The sequence below is a fragment of the Centruroides vittatus genome, unplaced genomic scaffold, assembly GCF_030686945.1.
Source record: "Centruroides vittatus isolate TY-2023 unplaced genomic scaffold, ASM3068694v2 contig_1799, whole genome shotgun sequence".
In the NCBI taxonomy this organism is placed as follows: Eukaryota; Metazoa; Arthropoda; class Arachnida; order Scorpiones; family Buthidae; genus Centruroides; species Centruroides vittatus.
In genome coordinates, this window is record NW_027121100.1 from 8,171 (window position 1) to 23,246 (window position 15,076).

At 36.2% G+C, this 15,076-nt stretch overlaps 1 protein-coding gene across 1 annotated transcript; it reads left to right on the forward strand.

The window, feature by feature from the left end:
• Positions 1-13,373: 13,373 nt before the first annotated feature.
• Positions 13,374-14,129, forward strand: LOC136969497 (uncharacterized). The gene has a single exon (XM_067263666.1). It carries the CDS (start codon positions 13,374-13,376, stop codon positions 14,127-14,129), a length of 756 nt encoding a protein of 251 aa, XP_067119767.1.
• Positions 14,130-15,076: the final 947 nt, after the last annotated feature.

Genomic DNA, 15,076 nt, shown 5'->3' on the forward strand with positions numbered 1-15,076 from the left:
ATATTTTCAAGTATATCTAAATTTTAAGTTTTTAATAAGATATTGCTCAATTGTCTGATGGTTACGTCAAATCAGGACATTTACGGTGGACATTTTGGCAATATGATTAAAACGCTACGAGTGTGTAGAAAATATTTAAAAATTGACAAGATTGAAAGATTTAAAAAGATCTTATTACTTCAAATATTTTAATGCTGTAACTATGGTAATTAGAATTAACGAAATATTTTATAATATGAATAAATATAGTAGAAATTTTGTTTTCGATAGAAAACGGATCATCAATTGCCTTTGATTGTTAAATTTTGTAGAACAAGAGATTCTTTAAATTTTATTAATTAATTTGAGGCTTTGGTGGAATAAAAATTTTCTCCATACTTTCCGAACAAAATTGCAAATTTTCTGGTGGATCTTCAGCATCCTTTTTCTTGTCGTGATTTTTAATCTTCAAAAATTCAACTACCATTTTATTTTTTTGTTCAAATTGTTCTGAATTTTTAAAATCTCTCTCGTTATTTTTAATCACATCAGTTTCTTTAATTGATTTCTGGAAATCGATTTCAGATACTGCAGAAATTATCTGTGGATAAAAATTTTTTACGATCAAAAAATTCTTACTTTACTAACGTGTTTTACTGATAAACATAAAAGGTTGCTTATCCGACAATTGTAATAAGTAAGTAACTTAATACATTTCAATCGATAGCATTCAGTTTATTAATGAAAACGAAGAACCGCGAAAACATTCAAAAGTTTAAAATAATTTATTTTGATTTACGTAAAACTTTTATTTTTATTTAGCTACTAAAATTTTGAAGCATTTATTTTATAAAAATTACATATATTTTGATTACATTCTTTGTAAGTAATAATATGAAAAAGACCATACGAAAGCCTAACGACTTGTTTTATGTATTGAGTAATTGTCTTTTAAATCATGTATTATGTTTCATAAATACTGTTTTTATTAGTAACGTGTAGATCACACACACAAAAATAATAATAAAAAAGCCAGTTTTTGGTTTAACATAATCAAATAAATCATCAATAAAGCAGAAATGATCAGATTTCTAAAATACGATATAAAATTTCTGTTTTAATATAATAAATTATTATTTTTTCTTTCGTTTTTGCAATTCGTTATAGCTAAGGATGATTACGATTAGTTAAATATTTAACGTTATTACTTTGTATAATATTGCATACAGCAATATGTTATAAGTAAACACATTTCACAATGTGTACATAAATGTATACATATGTAATGTAGACCTAGGCACGTAATAAATAATGAAAACTTACAATGCAATACCAATTGCACATTATTACAGTTAAATATATTTCAGAATGATAAAATGCAATTGTTTTCATATAAAAAAAAAATAACTAAGATAAATAAAACAACTTTCTATCCAATGTTATATATATATATATATATATATATATATTATATATTATTAGATAGAGCATTATATTTTCTCGATATTTTCAATATTGAAAAAATAGAAATAAATAATAGGGGTGAGTGGGAAGTGACAAAACATTCTTGATTGATAACATATATCATATTAATTTGAAAATTATGAAATCATGTATATGTAAGTAGTGGATTCATTCATTTAATTGAATGATTCTTAACTAATGCTAAATTTAACTATTATTCAAGTTAAACTATTTCTCACTGGAAATACTTTTTCACCAACCCCTGAAATATTTTAATACGTACTTCTGAATAGAAGTGAAATAGAAAGCCTTGCACGTTAAAATGGAAGAGATCCTTGTAGTATGGTCCATCTGAATAAGAATCTTCCTGACGTTTCTTATGGTTATGATTTATGTGATTTTGCAACTCTTCTAAAGTATTAAACGATTTACCACAATATGTGCATCGATGTGTTCCGTTCTTCCAAAGACTACCGCCGAATTCCAAAATATGCATCTTTTTCTTCAGATAGACTCCGATTTCTCTCCTCCAAATAAATTATAATTCTAAATTAATCTCTTTTTGTCCACTCAGATCAACTTTTTCAATATGCTATTGAAATGGTTGCCCCAACAATTACACAATTATTTTATTATTTATTATTTAATTATTATAATGCATCAGTGTTCATTATTATCGATTTATTGTTTGGTATATCCAAAAATTATGTATCATTATTTTTTGAATTTTTACACTTACTGCTCAAATATAAAATATTAATGTTTAAAATTATTAATTACTTAATGTAACGATTACCCTGAAGTTACATTAGAAGCAGAGTTTGCTTCTAATGGAGCATTTTAGATGCTGTTTTTTTGCTTTCTCGCAAGTAATCTAATGTATTTTTAGACTCATCTAAAAATTCTCTAATTAGTCTCGGAAGAGGAGGTACTATACATAATTCTTGCACTCGGTGAATACGGATAAGATCGGCTATTATGTAATAATCTTAATCTTCGCTATCGTTACGTTTTTCCCAATCAACGTCGGCTCCTCTCTTAATATAATTATATTTAAATAATATAACCTGATATGTGTTATTGTTGATTATATCAAGCCAATGTACTGAAAGTTTTTGTACTATAATGAATTGTGATACTGATGATTTCTGTTTTGGAGAAAATTAATTTATTATATTCAAGGTAAGAAATATACAAACTATACAATACTTAAAACTCTGACATAAAAGAGGAGAGTAATTTATTCACATGTTCGAGATTTTTCTATCATTTGCCTGATATAGTCTTGAAAGTTTGGAATATTTTATTAATTTTACACTAGAATTGGAATGATGCAATTCGTATATTTTCAGTAAAATTTACGAAATTATTATCGAATATTTTACTGTATAGTATTATTTAATATAGGATTTTCCTTATTTAACAATTTTCATTATCAAATTACATATTTTTCCTGTAATACATCTGTTTACAATTAACACGTGTAAAGAAATAATACACTTACAGAAGTCCTATATACTGACGGTAGTAGCTATATTTAGAAGTCACAGCTGTCAACTAAAATATTTATTACTATAATAAACCCGCGAATTTTGTAAAAAAATAAAATAATTAAGGAAAATTTAAATTGAACAGAGTATTATTTAACTTATATTCCTTTCTATACGTCACTTTACACTTAATCTACAATAATCTGTATCGTATTTTATCTATTTCTTAGAAATTAATAAACAATACAGTGATACTTCGGTATACGACTTTTGTTCGTTATAGGACATAATTCAATTATACGCACCATCTATGAACAAGTAGCACTATCGGTGTACTAGACCAGACTAGACGTTCGCGGTGCCACGGTCTATAACTTTCCTCAATTTCTTCTGATTTTAATTTGTAACTAAAACTTTATTATTTTTATTAATCATGAATTGCAAAAAGGCGAACGAAAAGCAACAGACAACTAGAAAAACGACTAGAATCACAATGGAACTGAAAAAAAAAACTGTTGAGAAATATGAAGGTGGCATGCGTGTTAGAGATTTAGCTGTTGCATACCGTATTCCGAGAACGACGATATCGACAATCGTGAAAAATAGAGACATTATTAAATCTGCTAACGTTGCGAAAGGGGCTTAATCAAATTCTAAACAGAGATCGGAGACATCAGATCATGTTGAGAAATTGCTTCTTCTTTGGATATCTGAAAAACAATGTGCTGGCGACAGCGTATCAGAAACAATTATTTGCGATTATTACTGTAATAACTAAAATTCTATAATAAAATTTATTTTTTTATAAATGTGCTCAAACAGTGTTTCAATTATTTTACAACCCCATTAATATACCATATCAAGAGAAGTTTTTTTTACATGAGAACGGATTAATAATTTTTACATTACTTCTTATGGGAAGGTTGGTTTGGTATACGTCCTATTCGGTATAAGTCCAAACATCAGGAACGGATTAAGATCGTATACCGAGGTTTCACTATACTAATTATATGGGATATACTAATATACTATACTAATAATGTATTTTTTCATACGTTTCGGTTATCTGTTTTTTCAGTTATCCGGCAAACTCCAGTCCCCAATTGAGTCGGATAATCGATGCTCTACTGTAATTTGGAATTTTCATATTTTTTATTCATCAGGAGATCGTAAATATCTCTGCTGTTTCTTTTTTATTATTAGTTTTTTGGTAATATTCAAGGCAGTTTTCTCAGTCTCTGGACACGTAACATGAATATCACTCTTGGCAGCCATTAACGGTTCTACTTCTTTACGGAAGCCACTATCAACCGCACACATCAAAAGAGTGTAAACTCCAAAATTTTGCATACTTTTCCCATTTTATGTTTCAGCAAGACGGACGTTGCAACTCTGAAACCTCTTCCAGCGTTTTTTGTATCAGAAATAACTTTACTATTCCTTTATTAAAAGCTTTGGGACTAACAGACACATGGAGAGCCGTGATACCCTGTATATTGGTAAAATTGACGTCCGAAGGGAACGTTAATTTAATAATGACTTGACGATATTCACTTTTCAAAATTACTTGCATCGATCAATGGCAATTTTTCCTTTGTGATGTCCTGCTCATTGTCATTTATATTCTCCTCCAGAAACGATAGTACTGGTTCCACGTTATTACGACAAATAGCTTCGTGAAATTCGGATTTTACTATTCAAATCGATTCTATGTATTTTATCGTGTAGAATTAAATGCTGACTACGAGAGATCTTAACACACAAATCGTCTTTAAGATTTCTGCTTTTCTGAATATCTGTAATGGAATCTTTTTTTTCCGGTTGTAATGATGTTACAAGACTTTATCAAGATAATATCTCTTTTTAATTACAAGATAATCTCTCTATTGGAGTAAACTAAAATAGACCGACAATCCGAAAATGTTCATTGTTGGAAATACAATAATGTTGTTGGTCACAATTACATTTTAACAATAAAGTAGAAACATATTTTAATTGGTTCGTTGTACTGAATATGCTTATTTATATATGCATGCAAGTTTTTATTTATTAAAAGAAATTACTGTATATACATTTTCTTTGTAGTTAAATTGAAAATAATTTATTGAACTAACTCGCGCATACTTTTATTTATTTTAGTAGAAGTGATGCTGTTTAGTATGCTATTATCACCCGGCATTCAGAAGCGCGGTAAGGGGTATTTTAAAAAATACTTATCGAAAGCTATTAACGGATTGCGTAGCTTTCTTTTTTTGTTTCTTTGGACAAAACTGCCTTGGCTATTGCGAAAGAACTAATTATAAGAAGAAACGAGAGAGAGAGAGAGAGATTTGTGATCTCTTGATGAAAATATTCAAGTTCCAAATTTGCTAAAGCAAATAAAATAAGGCGTTGACATAATTATTTACTTTGATTAATTATAGAAATGTTATTTTCAAAATTAAATCTCATAAAAGCCGAAATGGCAACGAGTCGTGTGCTGGTAGATTTCGATAGGTTTTTTTTTTAATATTCGTTGCAAATAATCTTGATATGCCCGTGAGATAGAGAATAGTTACGTGATATATCTTGTGAGGGGTCAGAGTGAATAAAGATTTTACTTGTTAGCATTTACTCTGTATTATAAAACTCATCTTTACTCTAATACTTAAACTTTGGCCATTTACTTCATGCTGTTATGTACAGTACAGTATACATAACAAAAAAAAGTTATGAAATCGTGTGAACTTTGACCGATCGGTTTTTTTTTTTTTTGTTTCTTATCGTGGGGTGATTTTTTCGCCACGATCTTGCGATTTCTTACCTGTCCGTAATAGACGTTTTCTGCGTTGAAGACGAATGGAATGTAGAAAGAAGAGAAAGCGACGTGCAAGATTCACGGGCGCTGGAAAAAGAAAGAGAATAAGAGAAGCATCGCAAAAATTTAAAGAAAAGAATCCTGAGGCAAACAAAACAGCTGTAAAGAAGTATTTTGATAGGAATCCTAATGCTAATAAGGAAGCTGTAAAGAGGCATTTTGATAAAAATTCTCAGGCTCATAAAGAAGCTGCAAAAAAACATGCAAGCAATAAACGTACAGTAAAGATCTTACAGTGAGAAAACAAGGAACGTTCTGCTTTTCAATACCGAGCTGATATTGATTATGCTGGTGATGAGAATGTGTTTATAGGAGAGATGAATAAAATATGCAAATTTTGCAGTGCCAAAAAATTTAACGATGAGACTCCTGGTATGTGTTGCGCTAATGGAAATGTTATGTTGCCCGGATTCAAAGAAGCACCTGAGCCTTTAAGTAATCTTTCTTACAAAATAAATAAATCAAGTGGCAGAAAACTGCAAACGGAATCAAAGAATTTTCTAAAAAATGCAAGAAAGTATTATGGATGTTTCCAAATGACTTCGTTCGGCAGTAAGGAAGTGAGAGAAGGGAATTATATGCCAACTTTTTAGATCCAAGGACAAATATACCATAGGATTGGCAGTCTTTTGCCATCAGAAAAACAACAACCTGTATTTCTTCAAATATATTTTGTAGGCAACGATGAAAAAGAGGTGAATATTAGGTGCAATAATTTCACAGGAGTGGATAAAAGATTAGTTTCTCAAATACAAAAGGCTCTTCATGAGCATAATTTATATGTCAAACAGTTTAAAGCAGCTGTTGAACGATATTCAACCAAAGAAAATTTTCAAATTGTAATTAATCCTGATAAACGACCTGCTGGTAAACATAAAGGACGATTCAATGCACCAACTGAAGATGAAGTTGCCTTAGTGATTGTTGGACAATCCTTTGAAAAGCGTGACATTAATATTCAAAGCAGGGATTATAAGTTGGTGCGCATTCCTGAAACGCATCGCTCTTATGATGCATTACAGTACCCATTGCTTTTTTGCTATTGAGAAGATGGGTATTGTGTTAATATTCCTCAAGTTGATCCTGTCAGTAAACTTCCTGTTACAAAGACAGTATCAGTTTCCGATTTTTATGCGTACCGAATTATGGTTAGAGAAAATTCAGAGAATCGCATACTATATTATAAAAAATTGTTCAATCAGTTTTTGGTTGACATGTATGCAAAAATTGAAACTGAACGTCTTGGCTATATAAGAAGAAACCAAACCAGGTTGCGAGTAGAAACTTACGCGCATCTCAAAGATGCTATTAGTAAAGCTGATGCTCAGGTTTCTGAGTTGAATAAAGTGACTATTTTACCAGCAACATTTCATGCGGGTGATAGGTATATGCATGAGCGAACTCAGGATGGTTTAGCATATGTACGTCATTATGGAAAACCAGATCTTTTTATTACATTTACATGTAATCCAAAGTGGAACGAAATTAAAGGTAATTTGCACTTTGGCCAAGAAGCTCAAGATCGTAACGACTTAATTGCGCGAGTCTTCCATTTGAAGCAAAAGAAATTTATGCAACTAATGACTAAATGTGCTATTTTTGAAAAATGTAACAGCTATATGTCAACCAATGAACAGCAGAAAAGAGGTTTGCCTCATAGTCATAATTTATTTTTCTTAGAGGATTCTGTTAATCCTAATGATATTGACATGATTGTGAGTGCCGAAATTCCAGATCCTGAGAAAGATCCCGAGTTATACGAAATTGTGAAAGCACATATGATTCATGGCCCTTGTGGCTCATTCAACAGAAATTCTCCATGTATGAAAGATGAATTTTGCAGTAAAGGCTTTCCCAAACCATTTTCCAAAGAAACCCAATACGGTTTTGATGGTTTTCGAAATATAGAAGACGATCAGCAGAAGATGGTGGATTTACAGTAACTTTAAAAAATAATGTACTTGATAACAGATGGGTCGTTCCATACAGTCCAGTGTTAAGTCGCACTTTTAACGCACATATTAATATGGAAATATGTAATTCGGTGAAATCGATCAAGTACATTACTAAGTACATTAACAAGGGTTCAGATCAGGCTGCGTTTGCAGTTGATAATAAGTATGACGAGATTACTAAATATGAAGTTGGGCGCTATATCAGTAGCTCTCATGGTGCTTGGAGAATCTTAGGATTTCCTATTTACGAACATTATTCCCCTGTCATGCACCTTGCTGTACATCTAGAAAATGGACAAAGGGTCTATTTTACTGAACATACTGTTCAAAACAAAATTAGTAGCCCTCCAAAAAAAAACGCTTTTGGCATTTTTTGAGTTGTGTAAGGTTGATGATTTTGCCAAAACGCTTTTATATAACGAAATTCCAGCATACTACGTATTGAAAAATGGTAAGTTTGTAAGAAGAAAAAAGGGAATAAATGTATCTAATTACACTGACATTAAGAAAGATCATGTCATAGGTAGAGTTTATACAGTACACCCGAACAATGCAGAATGCTATTATCTTCGCATGTTGCTGCATGAAGTAAGAGGACTTACATTATTTTTAAATCTAAAAACTGTTAACGGCACGGTTCATCTTACATTTCAAAACGCATGCAGAACATTAGGATTACTAGATGACGACAAGCACTGGGAACACACACTAGAAGAGGCAAGTCATTGCGATTCTCCAAAGAAAATTCGCGAGCTATTTGCTATAATGCTAATGTTTTGCCAATTGTCTGATCCCCTAAAATTATGGGATAAATATAAGGATTATTTAGGTGAAGATGTTAAGCATCAATTGAATCATGAATTTCAGGCGTTGAACATTCAATTGATATGAATGATGTTTACAACAAGTGCCTTTTGCTGCTACAAGAATCTTTGTTTGAAATGGGAGGATTGCAAATAAATGAATATGGACTACCAGTGCCTCAGCGATCGAATAATAAAATTCAAAATCACGACTATTTAAAGGAATTGGCGTTTGATGTAGTTGAGCAATCAGAAAAGGTGTCCAAAAATGAACCACTGCTCAATGATGATCAAAGAACGATATTTGACGAAGTCATGGATAGAATTAATTCCAGTAAAGGAAATATAATATTTTTAGCCGCTCCAGGCGGAACTGGAAAAACTTTCTTAATAAATCTGATACTTGCCAAAATAAGAACAAATAAACAAATTGCCATTGGCGTTGCGTCCTCTGGAATTGCGGCTACTTTAATTGAAGGTGGAAAAACGGCCCATTCCGCTTTTGAATTACCATTTAATTTAAATTTTTCGGAGACCCCGGTATGCAACATATCAACACAAAGTTCCATAGCTCAAATATTGCGGGAATGTAAGATCATTGTCTGGGATGAAGTCACCATGGTTCATAAAGGAGCAGTTGAAGCTTTAAATAGAACGCTCCAGGATTTACGACATAATAATGATGTGATGGGCGGTAAAACGGTTTTGTTATGTGGAGATTTTAGGCAAACACTACCTGTTGTACCAAGGGGTACACGGGCTGATGAAGTGAATGCCTGTTTAAAGTCGCCCTCTTTATGGCTGAAAATTAAAATACTTCATTTGAAAACTAATTTGAGAGTTCATTTAAATGGAGATTCTAAAGCGAAAGAGTTTGCAGATTTACTAATTCAAATTGGAGATGGAAAATTAAAAGAAAAGAAAGGTTATATTATCATTCCTAAGGAGTTGTGCAAGTTAGCTGGCGATTTGGAAGCGTTAACTGAACACATCTATCCAGACTTAGTAAATCTGCGAAAGAAACCGATTTCATGGCTGAAGGAGCGAGGAATTTTATCACCAAAAAACGATAGAGCTCAAGAAATCAATCAATTTTTATTACAAAAATTAGACGCAGATGAAATGACGTATAGTTCTATAGATTCAGTTGTAGAAAAGAAGAAACTGTAAATTATTCCGTTGAATTTCTAAATACTCTAAAGCCTTCTGGTATTCCGTTCCATAAATTAACTTTGAAAATTGGAGCTCCTGTCACGTTGCTAAGAAATTTGTATCCTCCAAAACTATGTAACGGTACGAGGCTACAAGTGAAAACACTACATAAGAATGTGGTTGAAGCAACTATTATTACTGGTTGTAGCGTTGGTGAATCATCATTTATTCTTTGCATTCCTTTAATTCCAACTGATTATCCATTCCAATTCAAGAGGTTTCAATTTTTCCGTAAAATTATGTTTTGCTATGACGATTAATAAAGCACAAGGGCAAACTTTGAAAAAAGCTGGAATAGATCTGAGAGAGAATTGTTTCTCGCATGGTCAGTTTTATGTTGCATGCTCCAGAGTTAGTTCTGCTAAAGACTTGGCCATTCTTAGCAAAGAAGGGAAAACAACTAACATCGTATATAAAGAAGTACTGTGGAATAAAATTAAAATACTTCATTTGAAAACTAATATGTCGTTTTTTTGCCCGAGCAACGCCGGGCTTATCTGCTAGTTGATAATAATGATGATAATAAAATAAAGAATATTTACCTGATTGTAAGTAATTCAGATATGAAAAATCATCGCACAGCTGACAATGTTGTACAATATTTGTGTGGTGGTTTGAGCATGCTAATCCCGAATTCAGATGATTTTTGCTCTGCCCCCTTTCTTGATATCAAAATACAGAATATTTAGATTTCATTTTTCATTTGTTAATTTTATCAAGCTTTTTTCAATACAGTTAACGAACATAATCCATTCCATAACTTCGTTCGCTATCCGAATTGTTCGTTAACCGATTATCGATTTACTATCGGTTTTTATGGGAATTCGATTACTTCATTTTGGAGATCCAAAAATATGAAATATATACTTTCTTACTAAGTTTATTTATATGTAATAATATATATATATATATATACACCACAGTCTTGCATTTTTATTAGTCATGTTTTTTTGGGGGGGTTAAAACATTTGTGTAATGTCGATAGTTATTCTCTCATTTTCAGGATTTTTCAGAAGTAATTAATAGGATCGTAATTGTAGAGATCCCCAAGCCTATTATCCTCATTCTGGTTTGGAAGCCATTTAGATGCCCGTTGTTCTGAAATCTTCACACTTTTTCAAAAGATCTTTAATTGCTTGAGACTTCTCGATATATCTTTCATAGCTCAGTTTGTGAGTTTACTGTAGCTGAGTTTGTGTTTACTGTTCATGCCGTACTGCCTAGCAACATCAGAAATCTTCTGCCCACTCTTTACCTTGGCTGTTATCTCTTCCTTGATTTTTACAGTGAGCATGGTTCTTGTCACTCCACTCATTTTATGCTCCATAATATTATCAGTTTCTTTTTTAAATAATAAATTCGAAAAGCACTTACAAAAATTCAGATAACAGAAATCTACTAGCGCACAAAAAATTATTTAAATGCAAGGCCCTGATAAAATTCGAAATTTGGTATTAAAACGTTAACTATTATCCGATGGACAGTTAAACTATTGCCTTTCGTAAATAAAAACTGAAGCAAAACTTAACGAGTACCTGCCTGACAGTCTCGCAAAGACTATAAAAAATTATTTGTCAGAAAGGTAAACAAAAAGATGGGATTACAAGGGAGAGTTTCAAAATTCGAAGGAATAATACTCGATCGGTATCGAGTTGAGCGTCGATATCGATATCTTCAGAGCTCCAAACGGTTTTGAGTTGTCACCTGGAGACAAGGAAAGAACAATTGATATTCACTAGTTTATGTTGCTTCTTTTTCTGCATGTTCTGTGAAGTGTTTGTTATCTGTACGTAAAAATCTTTCGCGAAAGTGTTCGTTATCTGAACTTGTTCGTTAACCGATCACCCCCTGTATATCCTTAAAACATATACACCTACCTATATTCAGAATAAAAATTTCTTATGTATAAAATTTCATTGTGGTGGAATAAGGCTTCACCCCATCTCTTCTTTTTTAAGATAAGCCCAAGTTTTTTATTACAAAATTTGGTTAATTTGTACCTAGGTAATTTAAGATGGCGGCCTAATCGGTTGCGACAGCGACTGTTGCGAGCGAGACGCGATTATGTGATCCCGACGGCGGCTGTTGTGAGCGAGACGCGATCACGTGACTACCTCGGAAAAACCCCGACGCCTAACTAAACAAAATGTACGTTGCATGTAAAAACTAGTACTACCATTACTAAGTATACGAAAAAAGCACATTTTACTCACCTGCACGAAGGCTGTCATTTTCGCTTCTCTTTTTCGGCAATGACAACTTGCTGACCGGTTTTCGATTCGGCTTGGAACCCTTCTTTTCTTCGTCCGTTTGACAATAGTTTGCCCAATCAACAGATGTGTGAGCACTGAGAGAGCACGCAAAAGTCGCGTTCTTTAGCGTGCATTCCAAGCACAGCAAGTGCCATACGAAGGAAAACACTTCCCCCCAAGAAATGTGTCCGCACTTACCCCTAAAGGTGCCTTCAAAAGCGGAAGAGTTCTTTTTTACAATAGGTGCATCCCCACTCTTGAGGCCAAGATACCCTTGCCGGTGACCGACGCTGAGGTGGCCCACACCATCGGCAACCTCAACAAAGGCAAGGCGCCAGGCATCGACGAGATCACGGCCGAGATAGTACAAGCTCTATACCAGACACAGCCTGACCTGCTTCGTGTCATTTATCAGAAGTGTCTACTCCTGGGTCACATCCCAGTGCAGTGGAAATGGGCGTGTCTTGTGTTGATTCACAAGAGTGGGTGTCCGAAGGACGAACCGAAGACTTACCAACCTATTAGCCTATTGCCAGTGCTGGGGAAAGTTTTGGACAGAATCCTTTCAGATCGAGTCTTTTTCCTCTTAAAACAAAAGGGGCTTCTACACTCGCAGCAGTATGGATTTCGCCCGGATACGTCGACCTGCAGGGCATTGCATTGTGCAGTGGATTTGATCCTCCAGCACAGCCGGCAGGGCCTCCACACGTCGCTCGTTTCGATGGATGTTGTGGGGGCTTTCGGCAACGTTTGGTGGCCGTCCATCGTGAGTGAGTTCAGGAGAGCAGCCCTGCCCACCACCCTCTTTTTGTTAGTCCGAAGTTTTCTTCGAGACCGTGAGGTCGAGTATGTGACTCCCTCGACAAGGTATGTTAGGAAGCTGGAGAGGGGTTGTCCCCAGGGTTCATGCATAGGGCCCCTCGTTTGGAACGTCCTTGCCGACACGGCGCTGAGACTTGTCATGCCAGACAATGTCCAGCTGCAGGCCTACGCTGATGATCTGCTTCTAGTAGTTGCAGGAACGAACAGACGCGACATGGAATGTCGCGGCAACGAAGTGATAGAGCAGCTTGTTCGCTGGGGACAGTCTCATAAACTGTCCTTCAGCCTTGAGAAATCGGATGCCCTGACGGTGGCCCACACTGGGACGTTGGCCAGGCAGCCAATCTTCCGGATGCGGGGAACCCCACCAGAAGGGTGAGCAAGCTAAAGTATCTCAGTGTTTCATTGACCAGACCCTTAGCTGGACGCTACACTTGAGGTACGTCCGGAACAGGATGAACCTCACGATGGCAGGACTATCGTGACTGGCCAGAGAAGACTACAAGCTGCGTGGTGAAGCGAGCCGGTCCATCTATAAAATGGCTCTGGAGCGCATGATCTGCTACGCCTGTGGCATCTGGTGGAAGGACTCAGCTAATGTGAAGCAAAGTAGAACCCTACTTAGCATCCAGAGACCCGCTGCCCTACAAGTCACACGAGCCTACAGAACCGTGTTCACAAATGCGGCCCTGGTCCTAGCCGGGCTGCTCCCCCTGCCCCTAATGGTCAGCCAGGAGGCGGCCTTCTTCCGGACTACAGTAGAAGGATTAGAGGCGAAACACTGTTCTCAGATGTTCCCAGCCAATCAACTCTCATGTCGGTCAGACATTTGGAGAGTTTATCCAAGCCTTCGGATTAGTCTTGACTGGGATGTCGGTAAACCAACCTTGAACAGTATTGAAATCTATACCGACCGTTCGAAAGACGGTAGCCAAGTAGGTGCCGCATATTGCGTGTACAAAGACGGAGTTTTAGTGTACAGTTCGTCAGTTAGACTGAACGCGGAAGCGTCCGTGTTCCAGGCAGAACTGGTGGCTCTTTTGGGAGTGTCCCAGTGGATCCTTAGGCATCCGGGTTCTGAGCCGGTCACGGTTTACTCAGACAGCCAGTCGTCGCTTCAGGCCTTGAGTGACGGGTATTATAGAGATGAATTGGTACTGGAGATCAGAGGTAGGGTACTGAGGGCAAGGCACGAACAGCACGTTGCCCTGTGCTGGGTCCGAGGCCATATCAGGATCCCGGGCAACGAGCGTGCTGACCAACTGGCTAAGGCGGGGCCAGAGGCTCATTTGTAACGAAGAAGGTAGCTTTTCCAGCAAGTTACTTAAAAGGTACCCTACTGTAGCAATCAATGACACACTGGCAAGAGTGCTGGAACCTCAGTACAGTAGGTAGGTCAACCTACGCCTTTGTGTCTGACGTTGGCCTAACTGCGATCAGCTGTAATTGGAAGCTGACCCAAATCCTTACGGGACATGGGATGTTTCCCCACTACATGTCCAGATTTGGACGTGGAAGTGGTTGCTACTCCTGTGGGTGCCCGCGCGGCGATGTGAGGCACTTTGTACTTGAGTGCCCTAACACGGAAGACGTCTGTAGGAGGGCTAGTCACATCGACTGGACAAAGCCCGCAGACCAAGTACTTAGAACGCTGGCAGCAAGTAAAGGAGAATATGAAACATTAAAGGAATTGATGGATGTTGTTCTGGGTCTATTCAACCTTTAGTCCGGTGTCACCGCCGGACAGGGTTCCCCTTCCTGAGGGGGAACCTGCCGCTTGTTCCGTGAGTAGCCTCCCCTTTGGTAGAGCACTCTAAGGCGCGACTTAGGTCGCGCCCAAAACGTATGTCAAAGTTAAAGGGCCGTACCTGAAAGCGATGACAGCAAGGAAGGCAAGGAAAGCAAGTAAGGCACATGGGTTGGCGACCGACCTTCGATCTTTCTAGCCTTGTGCCAGAGCTAGAGCCAGAGCCAGAGCACTTCTTCTCGGGACGTCTTTCAAACGTCTAAGCGCCCGGTGCCCACCGGGCGATGGACCGGCCTATGATTAGAACATCGTCTCTTAGCACTCTGTAGTGCCATTCGGCGGAGAAGAGGTAAAACTTGGAGTTGACAAGATGAATAGGTGCATCTCATAGCCACGGAGTTCCTGTCGGCATGGTACACCAACTTCGACGCACGGGAACAAGCAGTACAAACAGCGTCGACGTGTTGCAATCCTAGTTTTATGGCCAATTTCACG